The sequence below is a fragment of the Marmota monax genome, unplaced genomic scaffold, assembly GCF_021218885.2.
Source record: "Marmota monax isolate L192 unplaced genomic scaffold, Marmota_monax_Labrador192_F-V1.1 WCK01_AAM20220418_F8-fsc00007, whole genome shotgun sequence".
NCBI lineage: Eukaryota > Metazoa > Chordata > Mammalia > Rodentia > Sciuridae > Marmota > Marmota monax.
This window is the reverse complement of record NW_026692781.1, coordinates 15,900,347-15,922,734: the sequence shown is the minus strand read 5'-3', so window position 1 is coordinate 15,922,734 and position 22,388 is coordinate 15,900,347. Positions and strand designations below refer to the sequence as shown.

The 22,388-nt window shown below is 34.8% G+C and overlaps 1 protein-coding gene across 5 annotated transcripts in view; it reads left to right on the top strand.

Annotated features, from left to right (window-relative positions):
• Pde1a (phosphodiesterase 1A) overlaps positions 1-22,388 on the top strand; it is a 366,193-nt gene that overhangs the window by 282,396 nt on the left and 61,409 nt on the right. For all 5 annotated transcript variants that reach the window (XM_058580302.1, XM_046447395.2, XM_058580301.1 and 2 more), the window contains 4 exons: positions 1,326-1,392; positions 4,781-4,897; positions 5,758-5,898; positions 14,298-14,398. In XM_058580302.1, the coding sequence (XP_058436285.1) occupies positions 1,326-1,392; positions 4,781-4,897; positions 5,758-5,898; positions 14,298-14,398 (426 nt within the window). The remainder of the gene's footprint in view (positions 1-1,325; positions 1,393-4,780; positions 4,898-5,757; positions 5,899-14,297; positions 14,399-22,388) is intronic.

Sequence of the window (22,388 nt, the reverse complement as noted above, 5' to 3'; positions counted from 1 at the left end):
AAAAAAAAAAAATGTATGATGTTTTCCTCAACAACTGTTTCTTAAATTGAGTGTTTATGTCATTATATTTAATTGAATTATGGTGGTTGTTCAGGCATTTTTTGGGGAGTGGGGATTTGTAGAGAGCCATGTATCTTTCATGGTCCCAAATGAAAGTCAATCGCTATTTTGACACATTAGGGTATCTTCTTTTTTTGGTGCTGGTAATCGAACCCAGGACCTTGCACACATACATGATAGGCAAATGCTCTGCCACTGAACTATATACTCCCAGCTCTGGTTTATGTCATTTTGTTTGCTTATCAGAAAAGGAAATCTCAAACCAATTACTGGTTAATAAAAACATTATTGTTATTGATAATATTATGGAAATGGAAAGAATTGGGTTGTCTTTCTGAATCATCTTTCTTTAATATTGGATAAAAATTTGAACAAACTTAAGTAATTTTTGTCAATATAATCTCCTCCAGTGTATCCTTAACAACAACTACAAAAATAATCCCTGTGTAAATTTTGATGATGAGACCAGGGCAAAGGACAGGTAGCTGATTATCAAAGAAAAGGAAATGGGTAGATAGCACTCCTCATCACCTGGTTGCTAACCACCTTGCTGGGAGAGAAAGGATCACATTTTCCAACATAAGTAACTGTCCCCTGGATGGCTCTCTTCTTGCCCTTTTGATCACCACATAGGCATAGGTGGGATGGGAGGAGGAAGCCTGAGCAAAAAGGAAACCTAAAATCTATAAAAGGGGCAGGACACCCCCACTCCCTTGGGCACCAGCTCTGGACTCCTTTCTCTCCAGATAAGTTCCCACCCCCACTCATCTATCCTTTAGAAACAACTTGTTTTCTTGCCTCAGTGTTTCTTGGGTATTTAATCTTCTACACCAGGGGATCCGGGACCCAATCCTAATTTCAAGACTAGTTTCAATGATAGATATTCCCCCCCTTGCAATTTCTATTTTGTAAGAAAATAAAAGCAAGAATATATAAAGGAAATATTTTCATGACATTCAGCTTCCATTCATGCAAAGAGTTCATCTTTTAATTACATGAAATTCAAGGGAAGCTATCTTTACATGAAAACTAAAATCACATTAACTTTTATAGGGTAGTTGTGAGTAGAGAAAATGCTGTTGACTTCTATTACACTGTAGACAGATAAATGGTGCCTATAGTTAACACTGTTGCCACAAAAGGAATCTGTAACTAATGATAAAAGGTAAGCAAATTAGGAGTAATCATTTCCATTATATTTAAGGAAGAGATGAAAACTTGAAGCAAGTAAATTTTATACATACATTTATTTTTGTCTTTTTTAGGATGTACAGAAAATCCTATCACATGGTTGGTTTGGCATATCCAGCGGCTGTCATAGTAACATTAAAGGTGAAATAATTTCAATCATTTTCATTTATAAAATATTCATTTTTAAAGAGTCTTATTAAAATGGCTGAGAGAAAAATGAGAGTAGGCCTTTGTTGCAACCTGCATGTTGGAATGTAGAAATTATTTTAACCATTTACAAAAGGTAATGTGTTCCAGATCATGACTCTTTGTAGACTTACATGAGGATTGATTTGCATTAATGAACTGTATCAATGCACATATATGCATGCGTATGTGCATGTGTGTGTGGTTTTCTTTTCTTCATGTTTTATTTAATTGGATCTTGAATTCCATTTTGAGATGGCACTAGTATTTGTCAGAATATACATATTTTTTTGTTACATATATATTATGGAAGCCTTAAATACATTACAAAAAAAAAAAAAACCCAAAAGATGTTTTAGTCAGCTGTGTTTAAAAGATACAGAAGAAAAGTATTTAAAATCTTGGGCCTGAGAAAATGCAAAGTATAAGAGAAAAATTGAGAAAAAAAAAAAGAAATTCTTTTTTCTTGTATCTGGCTTCTCCTGAGAATACCCTGTTCAGAGGTGTAATTGCGGTATTGTATGTGTTAGAAATAACTAGAGATGACACTCTGAAAGGAGAAGCTGGCGGCTCACTTGTCTGCATTTCCTGTGTGTGGGCATGCGTGTGCACATTTGTCACAGATGTTATTTCTACAGAGGCATTTTGTAGGATCCTCTGCTGAATTCTTAATTTCTTTCTGTCTCTTAATTTGGTTGGAGAAAGTAACTTTGTCTTCTAAAACTACTCCATGGTACTGTTAACCAAGAATTTATAGCATAATGGCAGCCAGTAAGACCTTGGACTGTTTCATTTCTCACCTATTATATTCCTTTCCTATTTTAAATTTGTATTGCTTATATTTGTGTTTTAATTTCCTTGTAAGCATCCTCTTTGTGTTTTCTTCTCTGCTGCATATTAGATTCAAATCTTATTAATTAAAAAGGTATTCACTTTCCTTGGATGTTTTAAAATAGAATTATGTTCCTGAAACTATAATACAAGTATATAACTAAAATGCCACAGTAGAGTATACTAATTATTCCTGTGTTCTGAAGAGATCTTGCTTTCCTGTTATTTCTTCTACTGTGTTCAAAGAAATTCCTTATTTTTATTTTATTTCTTTTTAAAAATTTTTGTCTAAAAACCAACTGAAAGTATGTTGGCATAGGAGAAGGTATCAGTTTTTCTGAAATGGGAATTTTGTAAAAACATATGCACTAAGAGGTTGAGGGAAGAACTGTCACCAAGTAAAGAATCTTTTAGTTAAATAATTTATTATCGTAGAAACCTCCTTGTCTTATTTGTTCTCAATGTGACAGTGCAGGAGGGAAGCATCTGCAATAGTTTACAAATGCAAATCATCATTGTTTATGAAACTCCCCAAGAAACAGAGCTAACTCTTTATGCAGCAGGAATCCCTGGTTGGAACTCTAATAGCTGCCTTGAAAGAGTCTGAGCTAACTCTTCCTTGTTAGCTTTGGAATTTGATAAAAGATTTCTTGGCTTCCTTTGAGCTTTATTGATGGTAAAAATCCTTCTAACAGAAACTTTAGAGATTTTTAATTTACAAAGAGATAAAGCAAGTGTTTGGGGATCAAACTAGAGCCAAATGGAAGATAAATAACAATGGCAGACAAGAAAACCAAAAGGTATTTCATGGATGTTTGGTTCCAAGGGATTGAAAGTACCATTTGAGGCTGTTACTGTTATGTTTTCAAAGGAAACCTTTTTTTAAAAAAAAGACTGGTGAAATACTTTTTATCAGATTTTCAGTTTACTTTAAGCATGTTACAGCCCCTACAGTTGGCTTCCTTAAGAATGTTAAAATGTTAAATGAATGAAATTCTAAAAAGTGCCTGCTCAAATGCAAAAATTAATGCATAGGTTAAAGGTTGCCCATTTATTGTTCAGTACCAAATCTATTGCGTGTGTGCATATAAACACTGTCCTTTGCTAATAGGACAGTGAATCATCTTTTGAACTGAATTTTGTGCTTTAGTTTTTGTTTGTGTGTTTGTTTTTAGAAAAATATGAGGTAGCTAAAGTGGTTGATTCCTCCCCCGCCCCCCACTGTCACTGTATTTTCCCAGCACACCTGCTTCCCTACAAGCTTGCCTGTTTCCCTACAAATTGCAAGAAATAACACCAATTACTATTCTCCTCCTCAATTAGAAGGCCCACTTTTTTTTCTAACCAACAGTCCCTGGAGAAAAGTATAACTGGGTCAGCTTAAGTCAGAAGGAGTAATAACAAGGTAGTATGCTCTCTTCCTCCTGTGGTATTTGTATCCTGCAAGAGGAGAGAAGGTATCAAAACTTCTAGCCTAATTACTGTTACCGCGTGGTAGCCTTCCATGAAACTGAGGCAGCACAAATTACCCTCTTTAAACTCCATTTCTTGTGATCAAGTCAGAAAGATTTCAGACATATTGCTCAGAGTAACAGGCATGAGTTTATTAGAAGGGATGGGAAAAGTAGGAAGGGGACATTCTCATGGGAGAGAGTGGGTCCTCTCCCAGATAAGAGTAACTGTGTGCCTATCCTGCACTCTAGTTTTATTGGGGATCCCAGAGAAGTTTCCAGAGAGTCATGCCCAGGTTCACCTCTTGAAATTTGACTGACCACAGGATGACATCAGACCTTTAAGTCCCCACCGCTATAAAAACTCTAGGTCACTTTGGCCCATGCTGACCAGATTCTAATTGGCTTCTTAAGCACAAAATCTTCCAGATTTTATGGCTAACAGGAATTATCTTAATCTCTCTGAATTCTAGGATCTGGTCTGTGAAAAGGTCACAAAAGTAAGGGTAACTTAAATTCTTGTTATCAACATTATTTTATTACTTCAGGACTGCATTTCTTCTGTAGGTAACAGGTAGTTTGCTGAGGAATGTGACATATCTTTTCCTCTTAAGCCAGGTAGAGATGTAGATAAATTGCTTCTTGGAAAAGAAAGCATGTGGGGTGAGCACAGTGGACCCATCTTATAGAATTATTCCCTTAACCATTCACATCTGTCTGTCCCCTATCATTACTTACTATAATGCTGAAATTCCAAGCAAAGCAGCAGGTGGGTGGGAAGGGGGAAAAATTGGGTCTATATTCCCTATATTCTTCAATTGATATCACCCGTATCACTAGCAATTCTACTTCAGGACAGGACCCAATCTGGGAAGATGTTTTATGGCAGGCATTTTGGCCTCACACTTTGTGAGCCTGGTGATATCATACTCTGGTAAAATCCAGTTCGACATGCTGAATTGAAATATGACCTGCTGCCTAATCTCTCAAATAATTTTCCATACAAAACCACAGAACTATATGATATTGTCACCTAACATATTTACTCTATTTTTTTATAGGATGTCGATAAATGGTCTTTTGATGTCTTTGCCCTAAATGAAGCAAGCGGAGAGCATAGCCTGAAGTTTATGATCTATGAACTGTTTACCAGATACGATCTTCTCAACCGCTTCAAGGTCAGAAGTGTGGAAGGAAAGTGAAATACCTTTAGAATCAGCTATTTGAATAATAATGAAAATATAGAACACTGATTAATTAATTCACTTTAGAATGTTTCTAGTTAGCAGGTACAGATCTAAGGTTGAATTCACCACATGATGAAACTATTCTCTGGCTCACCAACATATCTATATATATATCTGGGGACCATGAGGCCAGGACTGCCTCTTTCCAATAAGATTCCTTGCTCCACTGATCACTTACAGAACACTCATATGGGGATTGGAAGTTACATCTTAAAGAACTAAGACAGATCTTCAGTGTTCCTAAAACATAGTAATCCTCTATTATTAGCTTTTCTTACACTGAAATGATGGGCCTTCTAATCCACTTCATTTGGAACCATCTAAGCAACAGATTAGAGTTAAGACTTCTGAGCAGTCTGCTGCTGCTGTTAACTTTCCTGTAGAAGCATGGCATTGTTGGAGATAGAAAGTGCTGGGAAATTGTCTATTTTAATGCCTTTTTATTATAGATTGGAAAACTAGGCCTTACAGATTATAATTGAAAATATTTTCCCTTTTAAAAACAAATTGTTTTCCTTGACTCAGGAAGATATAAAAATGTAAACATTATATAGTGTGGGTTAGACCATTTTTTCATCCATCTGCTTTAAGTACTTGGGGGTTACAATACTTCTCAGGATTGAAAACTAACATGTTAACGACATGTGGTTTTTTTCTATAACAATCCAGATTCAACTTAAAGAAATTACTGCCCACATCTGACTCATTGTGTTTATCCCAAACCCTGTGCTCAAGTTGATATAGTGCCACTCTTGAGGCCAAAATATAACCATATTTATCACTTTTCACAGATTCCTGTTTCTTGCTTAATTGCTTTTGCAGAAGCTTTAGAAGTTGGTTACAGCAAATACAAAAATCCTTATCACAATTTGGTACATGCAGCTGATGTCACTCAAACTGTGCATTACATAATGCTTCATACAGGTATCATGGTAAGAATGCTTTTATAATAACTTTGTTAGTTTGGAGACAGTATATTCCACTACTGAGAATTTCTCTTGTTTCTTTAATGCCATAGAAGTTTTATTAAAAGTAATAATCTTTTAGAATTTTGAGGTTGAGTTATTTTTCAAAAAATATTTTAACTCAATGAAAACAAGACATCTAGAGGTAAATAAAAATATAATGACTTTCCAAAATTTAGACTAGAGAACATTTTTGTGAGAACATCTTCAGAGTAAAAGAGAACTTTTCCCACATTGTCTCATTTTCTCAGAAACTAACATTTGGAGTTTTTTGTTTTTTTTTTTTTTTTTTCTGTTACATTGCTAATCACAGTCAAATATTCAGAAGAATTTGGGGAAATTATTCATGTAAATTTTTCCAAATGCCCTTTCTTCTTTGCATTTTAATGAATCAATGGATAAGTGAAGAAATGATTCAGCAATGTAAATCCTAGGATATCAATGAGTATAAGACAGAAAGTCTGGTACTGCTTAGAGTTTCTGTAATGTCTTAGAGTTGAAGATGACTCTCAGAGAGTGAAAAGTGAGAAATAGGACTTCTGAAGGTGCCAAATTGAGATGAATTCAACAGGATGTGGGTCATGTGAGTATAATGGGGATTTAGAGATGCTGCTTTTGCTAAAAACTCTGACTCTTCATTTGAGCCTGCTGATGCCCAGTGGGTCACTAAAAGCAGGATAAAACTTGGCATCTCTGCCTTTGTTATTACCTTAAATCTTGGCTCATATCCCTGCTGATTCTACACATAGGCTTGTTAATCATTTAAGGAATACAATACAGGGTTTATTATCCCTAAACTTACCTAATGTACCTTATCCCCCTTCAAGACTGAAGACATCAAAATAAGATAACTTGGATAGTTTCAAGATTTTCAAGGACATTCAACTGCTTGGAGTGCTTCCTAGAAGTCTTTAGTCATTGCCCTAAATCTGCAGTCTCTTGGACTCTAGAAACAGCAACACATCACACACAGATCACCCCATGATCAGATTGCCCCACTAAGTGGGATCAATTGTCCTATTATAGGAATTGAGGCTATCCCACTAAAGTAGGAACAATTATCTCATGGAAACCAGATTGCCCCTTAAAAGAATAAAGCCTTCTCCACAGCAACCGCACAGAACTAATCTTGAGATAATGATCAATCAGACCATGGCCTGAGCAGGATGATATACTCTGTCAGTTTTACAAAGCCTCAGCCATACAAGCCCCCATTCCTTAGCTTTGTTCCCCTTCTCTATGAACTTCAAAGTTTCTGTCAGACCCTGGAACAAATATTTGATCTGTTCTTCCCGTTGTGGCATCCTGATTAAAATTTTTTCCTGTCCTTTACCACTGCTCATCTGATCGGCATATTAGGATGAGTGATTGAGCTTAGTCTCATATTGGTATTAACAGAGCTTGGGCCTTCCCCCAAGGACTTTGTTAACATGAGGACACCGAATCAATGCCTTCTTGATTTCTCTGTATTCTAGCCTATACAGGCTAAAATGGTACCATAAAATTCCCACAAATGGATTATTTTACCAAATCCCATAATATGCATTACCCGTCTGTTTAGAAATAAGAAGCTAAAATATTTATATTATCAGCAACAGTAATTGGTATTTGGTTCTATGAGACTTGGGCTTTTGGGGGCCCAGAGAACCTCAATAACCTCATCACTCTGTATCATAGACTATATCCTAACTTGATCTCAAGCAAATCCTCTGGGGCTTTAGCAGAGACTCCTAAAGAGCTTGAAAACTTACAACTTGTGCAGGATTCTCTAAGCTTTAGCATATGCAGAAAATTTACATCATTATGGCTTCCCCCGTCCCAAGAAACCAGCTATGATGTTTACTACACATAACAATCCATTTACTAGGATTCCTCCAACAGTGGTAATCAAAGAAATTGTTCCTCATTTTCTTTGCCTCTTAAATTGTGTAGATCCTTTAATGTCTTGGGCTGAGATCCCACTCCTGCCCCATGTTCCAATATATCTACTGCTAAAAACAAGCAAAAAACCACCAATAACAGAAAAACCACTCCAAATCATAATGATTTTAAAAATAATTTGTTATTGTCTCTTAAGGCTCTGTGGTTAAAAGATTTCCAACTAGGAGACTCTCACTGGGTGTCCTTCATGTGATTATGGCCAGCTAGCAACTGTGGCTAGAGACATCTGAAATCAACACTGGGCATGGCATTCAGGATGGCTCAGTTACAGGACGGGTAGTTTGTATGGCTATTGGCTGGGAGCTCAGCTGGGAATTAAAGGAATTTTTTTGGAATTTTACCACAATTTCATTCAAATATATATTCTGTGACAAATTTATCTTTTTAAAAGTAGTATATTTGAATTACTTTATGTTTCTCTTTCTAGTGTGCATGCATGTGCATGCTAGAAATTCTTTTAAAACTTTTTGGCTTTGAAAAAGTTAACTGAAAAACGACACATTAAATGTCACTCAAAAATGTAAAATGAACTGATTAGATTTCCTCAGAACAAGATGGACTGAGAAAACGATGCCTACATCAGTAAATAAACTGTACGCTTAATTATAAAGTGAAATTAGAAAACACGTGCCATTTAGGGCTGGGAGGTAACTAGAATTTCATCATCTTAAAATATGTTTCTTCCCAAGAACATTTTGTTTTGTTTTGCTTGCCACAAGTGTGAAGGGAGCTAAATGAAAGTCTAATTTAACTTTAGAATCTCTGGTCTGAAGGTGACATTGGAAAGACAGGAGGAAGAGATGTCATATTAATGCATAAATAGAGAAATTTAAGTCCACAATGTAACTTCACCCTCAGATTTACAAGGAAGATTTGCTGCAGGACATAATAAGCCATTCCATCTTCTCTGGAAGGCTGAGGCATCCGGCCCAGTCCTGGCATCACGCCGAGAATGCTGCAGTCATTAGTATAGATCACATAGTCTCTTTCTGAGAAGGCCTCGGCTTATCAAACAGAAATGTAACTTCCCCTGCTTTATCAGGATTGGCATAGAAACCTGTTCCTAATTTTATTCATCCTTTAGCAAAAATGTATCAGTGGGCTTTTTACTTGCCCATTAGTCTGCCCATTGCAGAAATAGTCTGGTGGTAGACTTTTAGTGTTTCCCAGGATCAGGAAAGTGCGTTTAAACTACAAAGAATGATGAGAAATTTCACAATAGGTAGTGAAAGGGAAGGCAGAATGAATTCACAAATGTGTTGACTATTTTGTCAAAACCAGGTTTCACTGCCAGCTTGACAGTTTTGGGAAAGTTATTCTAGTAAGCTTTTCTCTAGATGAAAAGATGGTAGGTAGTCAGTGAATATTAATTTTCTTACATGTGAACATGTTCGTTATTTGAAATGACAAAGCATTTCAGAAATATTCTTTTAACTAAAACTCTTCAGTCGTTTCTCACCACCTGGATTTGGTGAGGAGAAGACTGGGTCACTCTAGTGTTTTAGATGATGTCCTGCTATTTCAGGGCGGCCCAATCAGTGTGGCATGTATGGAGCACTTCAGTGACAGCCTGACACTGTCAGGTGACTAATGCATATTGTCATCTGCAAGGTATTCCAAGGACTGCAGAATGGTGCCTGGGAAGGATTATGAGGAAGCCATTGTCTTCCTGGTTTGTTAAAAGCATAAAGACACCCTGGAGCCTAAGAGCTGACAGTATAGGGGAGGCTTGACATTAGTACAACCACTTGCCTCCTTTTCTCTCCTTTTGTCATATGAATAACTTGTAGCCCTGAGCCACAGTGACAGTGATGTGCAAAAACTCAATCCATTTGCTAAAGAGCTAATGGTTTATGGAGTGCTGCCAAGCTACCTCTAGCTGTCTCTTTAAATATGAAATCATCCAAGGACCTTGACCAGGGAACACTTGCATTTGAAGGCTCTTGGCACTTTGCTCTAATACTCAGAAGAGAGAGATGACTTGAAATCTATTTCTTTTTGAACATGTACTCCATTGATATGCCCCAAAGCAGTCTCCCATACTTTGGAATGACTCAATTTTACTCTGATCAGTCTACAGAAAATGTGGTGCTATGTCCCTACTGTGCAAAGTATGTAGAAATTCTCTCCTTCTACGTGGCTTCCCATCCAACAGTTTGGTAGAGTGGAAAGGGTGTGGGCTTGGGAGGCAGCCAGACAGATTTGAAAGCATGCTCTGCCACTTCCTAACCAGCTAGCTCTCTACTTGGTTCCCTTATCACTTAAATGTAGTTTAAGATACTGATCACCATACAAGAAGAGTCATTACATCTTATTTGTAAAGCACTTAACCTAGAGTCAGAAACAGATAGCTATCAACACATACCCTTATATTATTTTAATATACTAGTTTGCTGGTAAATGACAATTAACTACCTTAGGCTAGTCAAAGGGATAGGAAAAAAGGTGTCTATCCCCATAACTTCAGGCCAAAATAATTGCTATTTTTTCTTTTAAGACGTAGTAGAAACTAGGAAATCAATGTGATCCTCTGACCTGAAATTCTCCCCACCCTGTATAAACACAGGGATACTGTTCTATCACATACACATACAAAGTAATTCAGATAGGAAAATTATAAGTCTTAAAGCCTAATTAGCTTTTGCCCATTTATGTATTGTTAAATTAGTTAAAAATTCTGCTTTTGAAACCTCAAAAACATGTGTTCAGTATGCTGCCTCCTTCAGGAGTGCATGCTATTGTGATTGACAGAAGGAGCAGAAATGCTGGAGTCAATGTTAGTTTGAACTTCTGCTCTTTCACTAAATGTCTATGTGACCTTTGGCTGCATGGATATCGATCCAGTTCCTTAGGATTCAGTTTTGTGGAATGCCATGTAAGGATAAAAATATTTACCTAGCAAATGGTAAATAGGAGGTTTACAAGAATTAAATTATACCATCTTAAGTATCTGTTAAGTTGGTTCCCACCTTTTCTGTCATCATTACTTACACACCTAGTGACAGTCAGTTCCTCTTTGTGATATAATTTGAGGATGTAGGATTAGTCTGAGCATTTCTCCCGCAAAATGCAACCTTGACATTGTAATAGGACAATGTCTCTATTACTCAAGGCTCATCATTTTGACCCCTTGTTTCTGTCCACTAGGAACCAAAAGAACCTGGGTTTTATAGGGACCACTGTTCTAGATGGGAAGAGTGGTATGATTCACGCTTTCTAGATTGTGAATTATTTACAAAAATCTATGAATCTAACCATCCATTTTTTGAGTTACAATGTCATCAGACATCAGCATAAAATAAATGAACAGCTAAGGAGTTAATAATCAGTACAAAATTCTACTTTTACTGAAACCTAAAAGATGTGATTCTCAATTAAGTGTGAAAGTTCAATGTTTATCTTCTTCCAAATTATTTTACACTATAAACTTAATTATCAAGGTCACAGTATATCAGTAAATAAATGGATTCAGGGAGGATGTTCTATTTTTGGAAGGCAGCAATTAATTAGAAAAAAACAGGAAATACATTTATAATCAATTTTGACAGCTAGAAAGATAATAATTTTAAATACTTATGAGATAATCTATAATTAAATTCCATCTCTGATTATCTAATTTCTTTACTTTTGCAACTTCACATTCAATATTATCTTAGTGAATAGTGGATGTTGCTTTCTTTTAAACCACAGTTTAATCTATAAATTCATAAATGTAACTAGTAAGACATACTTTAAGAAAATAGGTATGTTTTTTTTTTCCAGGAAACAATTTTCTTTAATAAAACAATAGGTTTCTGGGGTATAAAATCTGGTTTAATTCAATTTCTATTCATTTCATGGTGTTTAGTTCCACAGTCTCAATAGGAATATTGGAGGCTCAATCCCAGTTCAGCCTATAACACAGGCCATTAATAAGGTCACTTTCTTCCTCTTAATGACACAATTAAATGCATCTATAAACACAGAACAGTTAGTTATAAAAACTCCCTTTGGTTAAGAAAATCATTTCTGCTTCAGTCATCCAACTGTGAGGCATTTATACTTGAATTGCAATCAGTTAAGATATGTTAGCTGTTATTTTCTAGATTTAATGCCTTAAACAATTTACTTAAAGTAGCAAGTTTTGTAAAATGTCATCTATTCTGTGTTTTACTACATGGCAAGGCTCATGATAGGCACACTGCATACATTAACTCTAAACTTTCCTCAAAAACCTCACAAAAAAATGATCACTAATCCCATTTTAATGGGAACTGTAGCTGAGAGGGTAAATAACTTATTTTCCTGAAGATCAACAGAAATTTGAAACCAGAATTGTCTGAATGCATAGTTTTTTTCTGCTACTCTTAACTACCTTCTTCTTATGCAAAACTAGTGACATTCTGTTTGACAAGCTGATATTGAGTTCCTGTTATGTACCAAATGCCATGAGAGGTCGTGTGAAGGAAACAAAGATTAGTAAGACCATGCCTTTGCCAACTCTGAAATTCAACAGTTGTCACTTGGTTCATTTTTGACTCATGACCTTCAACATCTGCCTCTTGCCTTTTATACAAAATCCAAATCCATCAGTTCTAATCGAGGAGGCCATCCATTTTTTTCATAATTTCAATCCTCTTTTCCACCTCACTTTTTAATTGATTCTTAAGCACAATTGTACCATCGGTAATTGTACTTTAATACAGGGCTCTAAAGTATCATTCTATATTTGTGCTTTCCACGTAAAATCCTCATTCCCCCAACCCTGCACTTAACTACCAACCTTTGTCCATCTTCTTCCCAAATCCTCCATTCCTGCCATCAAGTACCATCTACTTGCAGCACTAATACAACTTTCTGTGAAGGTGGAAATACTTTGTACCTATGGTGTTCTTTTTGAAGGCAACCAACTGTCACATATGAGCAGTGAGCATGTGAAATGTACCTACTACAACTAGGAGAATGAATTTAATTTTACTGTCTTTCATTTATTTGTAATTAAATTGTCACATGTGATTACCATGTTGGAGAGTAGAGTAAAAGTACTATGCAGAATGGGAGTGACGAATAAACTAATTGTTGCTAATAAACTTTAATAGTACAGAAACTTTATTTGGCTTTTCAGTCTGTAACAGAAAGATCAATCCTGGATTTTAAGTGAGAGCAGTTTTCTTTCCTTTATTGCTATTAAGTTTTATTACACAGTCATATATGTGTTATGTATAGAAAATTTGGTAAATTCTTATAAACTCTTCTAAATCTTTAAATATAAAAATGAAGTTCAGTTTCTCTCATGAGCAAAGTAAATATCTTCAGCTTTTAGATGGACCTTTTTGTTATAATGGAGTCTTTTAAAATAAACTTTAATTATGTATAAACTATATGGTAAAAATCACTAGTCTGATGGTGGTCTCTGAGGGCTCTTTTATAAACATACTAATTCTAATCATGAGGGCTTTATTCTTATGACTAAATTAGCTCGTAAAATTCCTACTGCTTAATAACATCCCACTGGGAGTTAGAATTTCAACATATGATATTGGGATCAGTACACAAACATTTAGGGCATAATGTAGAGTTAAGAAAGAAATACAATATTTCTTTTATCCTGGTCTTTATACTTTCTTTCCTAACCAGATGTCCTTTAATCTTGTTAACTAGCTGCCTGATTCCCTGAATATCACTTGAACTTTGTTATCTGCTGTTTAGATCTTGCTGGAGCAAAGCTTGCTAGTTGTTGGCTTCATGTGTAAGTCTAGAAACGTTGCTTCATGCTCCTCTAGTTTTGACTGTATTCACACCTCCATTGTTCTTACGTGGTGGCCATTCCAGTTTAATTAGTGGCCATAACCTTGGGTAGCAATATTTGAAATATGGCATCTCAGATGCCAGATGGTGTCTACTCAGGATCCTGTTTATGCTTGTCAGCTCTATGAAGACTTTTGTTATAGAAGTTGATGCTTGTACATGTACCTTTGTGGGCATTTTCTCTAGTGGTAGACAACGAAAAATCTGTTCCTCATATTTTTGTTTTATTTGTTTATTTGTTTGTTTTTAGTTAATGATCCCCAACTGGAATTAAAGGTATATTTGAAAAAAAAAAAATCACTAGTCTGTAATTTATTTCATAAATACCCAAACTGGTAAAGCTGTGAAATCAAAGTCCAGTCAGTCTTTTAAATCAAAGAATTCTTTTTCCAGTTAGCAAACACAATTATATTTTGAATTTTAAGTTTTGAACTTATAAGCCATGAAATAATCATTGATCTCATGAAGGGTTCATTATACACAGTAAAAGGAGGAAAAATGGAAGAACAATTCATTTAAAAGAAATGTAATATAATTTTATATGATTCATGTACTGTATGCACTGAAAATCTTTTTCACACAAAGAAAAGATGGCTTCTTCTTTATAAATATGATGAAACTTTTCTTTAATTTACTAGCACTGGCTCACTGAACTGGAAATTTTAGCAATGGTTTTTGCTGCTGCCATTCATGATTACGAGCATACAGGGACCACAAACAACTTTCATATTCAGACAAGGTAAGTTCAATAAAGTATTAACTTTTATAAGTTAAAATTTAAAATTCACTTTCTGCATATTATTGATTTTTAAAAGAATTTGTCAAAAATAAAGATTCTAAAAAGAATAGGTATAATGGAGTTTTACCAAAATTTCTTAAGCTATGGCCATTAAAATAAAACAACTACTATTGTTCAAGAATCTCATGTATATTTTATGACCTATTTAGCAACTTAAAATATGTAAGAAAATTTCTCTCTTCCCAAAACTCATACTGTAAACTGTTATACGTCTATTCACTGAGACAAATCTGTGACATATTGTTTAAGGTATTGGTTTGGTGTAATTATGTACTTGAAAGTAGTAATTTGCACTTCTGAAAAACATTCAGAGATCAAAGAAATTCTTTTTCCAGGCCAGTGTTAAGTCTAAATATAAAATAATTGAAAAATTAAATTATTTGATAATAGCTATAATGGATGTTATTTGAATCAAAATACTAGAGATGAGTATTAGTCTGCTAGAGTTGCCATGACAAAATATGATAGACTGGATGGTTTAAACAATGTGGGTTTATTTCCTCACAGTTTTAGAGGCTGGGAGTCCAAGGACAAATGTCAACAGGTTTGGTTTCTTCTGAGTCCTATCTTTCAAAGGAAACAGAGGTCTTGCAGACAGCTACCTTCTTGCTGTGTCCTCATCTGATCTTTTTTTAATTAAAAGTATTCCTTGGTATCTCTTTCTTTTCTCATAAGGATATTAGTCATATTTGATTTTGTTAGCACCTTTATATTACCTCCCCCTTTTAACTTGAATTACATCCTTGAAGGCTCAATCTCCAAATATAGTCCCATCCAGGTTTAGGACTTTAACATTCAAATGTGGGGGAAGACACAATTCAGTCTGTAAGAAGAGGTACCCTAAGCTCTTTTAAGTTAGGCACCTTAGTACCTACGAGTTAGAAAGTAGTCCAGGACCCATCAGGACCAATTCACTTTATATATGTGGTATTCTGATTCTTCCAAAATCTTCCACTAGTCAAAGATGCCTAAAAAGGAAGTGTAAGCTAAGAAACTGATAAGCCTCTAGAGCCATCATAGAACTATGTTCTCATCAAGGGAAAACTAAATTTGGTTACTTTTGGTTTATTTGTTTCATTTTAATGACTTTGTATCTTAGAGAAATTATGGGTTTATAGAAAAATTGAGCAGAAAGCAGAGTTCACATATAATCCCCTCAGCTTCCCCCTGTTAGTAACATAGGGCATCAGTGTGGTACATTTGTTACAATTGATGAACTGATATTGATACATTAGTACTACCTAAAGTCCATAGTTTGATTGGGGTTCTGATTTCCTTTTTATAGATTCTATGAGTTTTGAGAAATATGTAATGCCATGTAGCTACCATTGTAGTATCCTACTGGTTTCACTGTCCTAAAAGTCCCCTGTGCTTCAGTATTCATTCCTCCTTTGCTCACCTTTTGTCTCTGGAAGCCACTTATCTTTATAATGTTGTATTAGTTTTCTAGATAGTTTTCTGTATAGTATGTCTTTTTCCAACGTGTCAGGTAGTTGAGCTTTCTTTCATTTAACAGTATATGTTGAAGGTTCCTTCGTGTTGTCCAATGGCTTCATGACCCATTGTTTTCATCATTGAGTAATATTCCGTTGTATGGATGTATCACAGTTTATCTATTCATCCATTGAGATAAATCTTGGTTACTTCCAAATTCTGAAACTTAGAATAAAGCTGCTTTAAGCATACATGTGCAAGTTTTTATGTGGTTGGTTCATTTGGGTTTTTAACAGAAATATTTTTAGCAACTGATTTTCTGGATATGAAGTGTTATTGTTTTGATGTGGAGAATATATATAGAAATAGCTCATTAAGATATTAGACATTTTAGAATTTAAAAGTACCTAAGGCGATTGAGATTCATGTTTTAGATCACCTAGTCTAAGCCTCACAATATAAGAAGAAAAGTCAAAGATTTCTAGTGGTACAGTATCCTATCCAAATGCACCCAGTTAGGGGACAACAGTGCCAGGATATGAAGCTGAGAAGAGTGACACACTCTCAATCCAGTTACAGACACAATCTTCTCGCACAGCCAGAGAAAGATACATGGTAGATCTAATCTTTTATAGCCTGTAATGAGAGGTGTTTATATTTCATGGCCTTTGGATGGAGACAGATAAAGGACTGAAATTCAAACAGGGACGTGTTGGGGAAGGCATTCTGTCCCACTCCTGGAATAAAGAAAATCCAAATTCCCCAGAATGACATAGAATGAAAGGAAAAGGAAAACCTTGGAATCTGGTTGTACAGTAGGAAAGTTACTGATCTACGTGTATTTGCAAAGTATAGAGTTAAGCATCAAAGAGAGAGAAGATATTGTTTTTGCTTATCCAAGTCTCTACATTCATGGAATCCTTAACAAGGAGAATTTAAGTAGATAGACCATTACTGAGCTTAGCTCTATATAGGACAATCGTTTTTAGGGTCTGGAGAAAGGATCAAGTGATTGTTACCAATGAGTACTTCTTGTCTTCTGTTTTGAAAAGTGAAGTCAATGGACTGGCTTTTCGTACCCACAGTGCTAGGTCACCCCAACTGGATGAAAAGTCCTAATTATCTCCTGCTTTGGACTGTGGAGGAAAAGAAAGGGGAGGAAAAGGAGGATGGAGGAAGATGAAGACAAGGAGGGGCAAGAGGGGGAAGGGAAGAAGAACAATCAATCTTCTCCAATTTTATATTAAGAAACTGCATAAAATGGGGAGAGCCTTATATTTTACTTATTTTTTAAATAAATTGTCTAACAGGGCCAATTATTTAATAGATTAATTCTATATGTACTTGAAATTTTCATGAGCAAAAAATGTTGTAATGAACAAAATGCAGCAATATAATGTGCTTTTTCACTATGCTATTGCCTTCACACTTTGTCAAAGCATGTATAAGGTCATATGTCACTCTTAGCAATAATTCTATTGTATTTTGTATTATTCATTTTGCTTGGATTTAGAATGTTGTCCTAATATTGAAGTTCATTTACCATATAAGACAAGATAACTGAAAAGTAATTTAAAACATCAAGCCAGGTGAGATTTGAGTTCAATACAGATAGTATAATGCATGAAATCCTTGAAAGTGTAAATAGATGGAAATAATTTTCTCTTCGTGAACACAAAATGTGGAGCTACATGTTACCATGGATACTGAATGTTGCTTATAGTCTTGTTCTTTTCTTAGCAGCTAAAGACCATCTCAAATATTAAGACCATGTTGTATTCTCAGCATTCTTGTTGAATTTATGAGACAAAATCTTGCACACTTTTTACAATTAAATCTGGTTCAAAAACAGTATCTTTCCTTATTTCTGAATGGGAGAGACATGTGATGCTTTGAGCCATATTAAACCATAACCCTGACAAGGCTGCTATAGCTGCATTTGGGTCCATGAGACACAAATGAAATCACTGGAAAATCATTTTTTCCTATGATCTCAGGCAATACTCATGGTATTTTACTGGAAATGCCCATGGTATTTTACTCAGTCGAGATCTACTTAATGACCTCTTCAACCAGGTTACATGTATGCTTTCCTAGTCGCTTGCTCTTTATTGTTATGATTATCAGTAAGGGATTTTTCAGCCTTAACTAGGATTACTAAAAGAAGTCTATGTTGAAGATATGTGCTATTAGCTCAATATATATGCGGCATCACCTTTATTATAGTGTTAGAAACAGAAAGAGAAATCATTCTATTGCCTGAGAGGACGCTTCTTTTATGTGGGATTGGTAATGAAGCTTTGTTTATATGGAAGACTGTTAGACACAGATCTTGAATAGATTGTTAGCAGCACATACTGAATTTGTGTAGTTCTTTATTCTTTAAAAAATAAATATTATTGTGTATATATAAGATATACAGCAATATTTATGTAATACATATGGATAGTGAAACAGTCACTATTATGAAGTAACTTAACATACATATCACCTTGCATAGCAACCCACCTTTTTGTTTTATTTTGGTGGTAATTTTAGATATTTTTAATTTTGTCTTTTTAGGACAGTGGCAGGGGAAATGTTAGACTATAACTAGGATTCCACCCACCAAAATGCCAGAAATGGTTTGTCTTGAGTAAGGCATTTTTCACCAGACAACAAGTGTTTCTAGCAGAAAGGAGATGCATGCAAGGGACTGGGTGTTAGGGGAAATGGAAGCAAAGTTGCTATAGGGCTTAATTTGACTTTCCTCCAATATTTTTGCTGTCTACTTCCACTGTGTCAACTTAAATGAATGAGTTATCATTTTAAAATACTGAACATAGTGGTTCTGTGTGCATTGCATACCTGTAGGTGATATGGCAATCTAGGAGGGCAGAGGATGGAGAACCAAAGGCTACATTATATAGAACCGAGAATGCTTGGAATATTTTATGCTTTATGCTAGAACAACCAATTTGTTAGTGTAACTTAAAGTAGTTTATTTGATGATCAAGTTACATGGAAATATAGGCAGGCAAAAAAATTAAAAACTTTCCTTGATGAATTCATCATTTTGAAAATAATACGTCTATTATGAATTGGTGGAGAAATACACACTTCAAGTTTTGATGAAAAATGATTTTTCTTCTTAATTCAAAGTAAAAAAACCATAATATTCAGATTTAATCACAACATAGTAAGGGAGAAAAAACTAGATTCACAAATAGACCAAATGATTTTCACACAGATCACCACTACGTACCCAAAATACTTTTAGTTCAAAGAAATGAGGATGATAATCATTAAGATACAAAGGACATAGCAACCACTCTCTGAGAACGTGAGGTAATTTTTTTCTTGTGGCAGATTTAGATTATCTCATAGGTAATTGGATTATAAATTTAAAGGTAAAAGGTATAAATTTATTTAAACTATGGTAATTAAAAAGAAAATAAGAAACATGACCAAATAGGAATTAATCCAAGGTACTTAAGCCTCTCAACATTGAAAATTCAATTAATGTTTTCATTATATCAAGAACCAAAAAAGAAAAATCACATGATCACTTCAATAGATTCAGGAAAAGTATTTTTTACAAAATCCAACACTCATTTATGATTAAAACTCAGTAAACTAGGAATAGAGGGAAATTTCCTCAACTTGATAAAGAGTATTTCCTAAAGTGGTTACCAAGGGATGAGTTGACCAGTTACGTAGATGTTGGTAAAAAGATACAAAATTTAGTCAGAGAGGAAGAATATGCTCAAATGGTCTATTTTACATATTTACTTATTTATTAACTTATTTACTTAGTTATTGTGGTGCTAGAAATTGAACCCAAGGCCTGTGCATGATAAGCAAGTGCTTTACCACGGAGCTACATCACCAGCCCCTCCAGAGATCTACTGCATAATGTATAACATTACGGTTATAGTTTATAACAATGTACTGTATTCTTGAAAATTTCTAAGAGAGTAGATTTAGATTTTAAATATTTTCACCACAAAATTATATTTAAGGTAGTGTAGAATGGCAATTAATTCAATCCACCCATTCCATAATGTATACTGACTTCAAAACATCATGTTCTAAATTATAAACATATACAATTTTTACTGGTCAACTTAAACTGTAAACAAATAAATTAGGAAAAAAGTCCACCTGTGAAAAACCTGCAGCTAACATCAGCTATTCTTAATGATAAGAAACTTGAAACTATCCTACTAAGATCAGCATCAAAACAGACTGGATCCTTTTCATCACTGACTTTTAACATCATCCTGCAAGTCCTGACTAAATCAATAAGACAAGAAAAGGGGAAAAGGAGATACTGATTGGAAAGAAAGAAATAACTATCTCTGTTTGCTGATGATATGATTGGCTATGTAGAAAATCTGAAAGAACCACAATAACAAAATGACAACAACAAAAAACAACTCTGGAATTAAAAGTGATTATAGTGGGGTTTCAGGACACAATGTTAATAGATTGTGATCCATTCTGAGTCAGTTGTTTACTTGTATGCCAGCAATGAACAAGTGGAATTTGAAATTGAAAAGCACAATAGCGTCTGTATTAGCACCCCCAAATTGAAGTAGCAGTTTTAAATCTCTCAGAGTACATAGAAGTTCTACATAAAGAAAACTCTAAAATTCTGATGAAAAAAAAAAATGGAGAGAGAATCAATGTTCATGGATGGAGAGACTTAAAGATATGCTTTCTTCCCAATTTGATCTATAGATTCAATGCAATCCCAATTAAAATCTCAGGAAGTTATTGTGTGGATATTTTCAAAGTGATACTGAAGTTTGTAATGTAGAAGAAAAAGATCCAGAATAGCCAACATAATAATAAAGGGGAACAAAGTTGGAGGATTGACACAACCGGATGTCAAGACTTTCTACAAAGCTGCAGTGATCAAGACAGTATGGTATTAGTGATAGAATAGACAAATAGACAAATGGAATAGAATATAAAACCCCAGAATGCACCCATGAAAATTTAATAAGGACAGTACAATGGAGCAAAGATAACCTTTTCAATAAATGGTGCTAGGGAAACTAGACATTTGTGTGCAAATATATAGATTCAGATACAGATATATATGTAGACATAGCCATAGGCAGACACTGACTGTTATAGTCTAAATGTGTCCCTTAGAATTCATGTGTTGGAAACTTAATCCTCAGTGCAACCATCTGGGAATGTGAAGCCTAATGGGAAATATTAGGTCATAAGGTTTTTTATCTTCATGAGTAGATTAATGCCATTATAAAAGGTTCTTGGGAGTAGGTTTGCTGTCTGGGCTGTCTGGTATTCCACCATGTGATGCCTTCCACCATGTGATAATGCAGCAAGAACATATTCACCAGGTAACAACACCTTCATCTTGAACTTCCTGGCTATGAAAAATAAATTTCTTTAATAATTACTCATTCTCAAGCATTCTCTTATTGTAGCACAAAATGTACGAAGACACAGACTTTCTACCCTTTACAAAGGTTAACTTAGAAAGGATCATAGTCCTAAATGTAAACATAGAACAATAAAATTCCTGCAAGATAACATAGCAGCAAATCTAGATGAACTTGGGTTTAGTAATGACCTTAAATACAACACCAAAGGCACAATTCATGGGAGAACTGATATGTTGGACTTCATTAAAAGTAAAAACTCATGGTCTGTCAGATACTGTTAAGAGAATAAAAAAGACAAGCCAGAGGCTGGGAGAAAATATTTGCAAAAGATATATTTAATGAAGGACTATTATGCAAAATATACAAATATGTAAAACTCAACAATAAGAATATAAATAACTTGATTAAAACATGAGCCAAAGATTTTATCAGACATCTTGGAGAAGATCAACAACAAATAAGCATTTAAAAGATGCTCCCCATAATATACCTTCAAGAAATGCAAATTGAAACAACAATGAGATACCACTATACACCTATTAGACTGAAGCAAATCCAGAACACTGAAAACACCAAATGTTGGTGAAGTGGTGGAACCACAGGAACTTTTACTCATTGCTGGTGGGACACAAAATGGTGCAGCCATTTTGGAAGACAGTTTGACAGTTTCTTACAAAACTGAACCCACACTTGCCAAATGATCCAGGAGTTAACACTCCTTGGAATTTACCTAAAAAGTTAAAAACTGAATTCCACATCAAACCTTGAACACAGATGTTTATAGCAGTTTTATTCAAATTGTCAAATCTTGGACACAACCAAGGTTTCCCTCAGTAGGTGATTAGCTAAATAAATGTGGTATCTCAGGAAAATGAACATGATTTGAAGCTTAAAAGAGAAGAGCTATCACCCTCTAAAAAGAAATGGAGGAAACATATATACATATTAGTAGTGAAAGGAGCTAATCTAACCAGACAATGTACTATATGATTCAAACTTTATAACATTTTGGAAAAGGCAAACCTACAGAGATAATAAATAGATGAGTGTTTTCCAGGGGTTGGGAGCAGAGAAGGATGAATAGGTGAAATACAGAT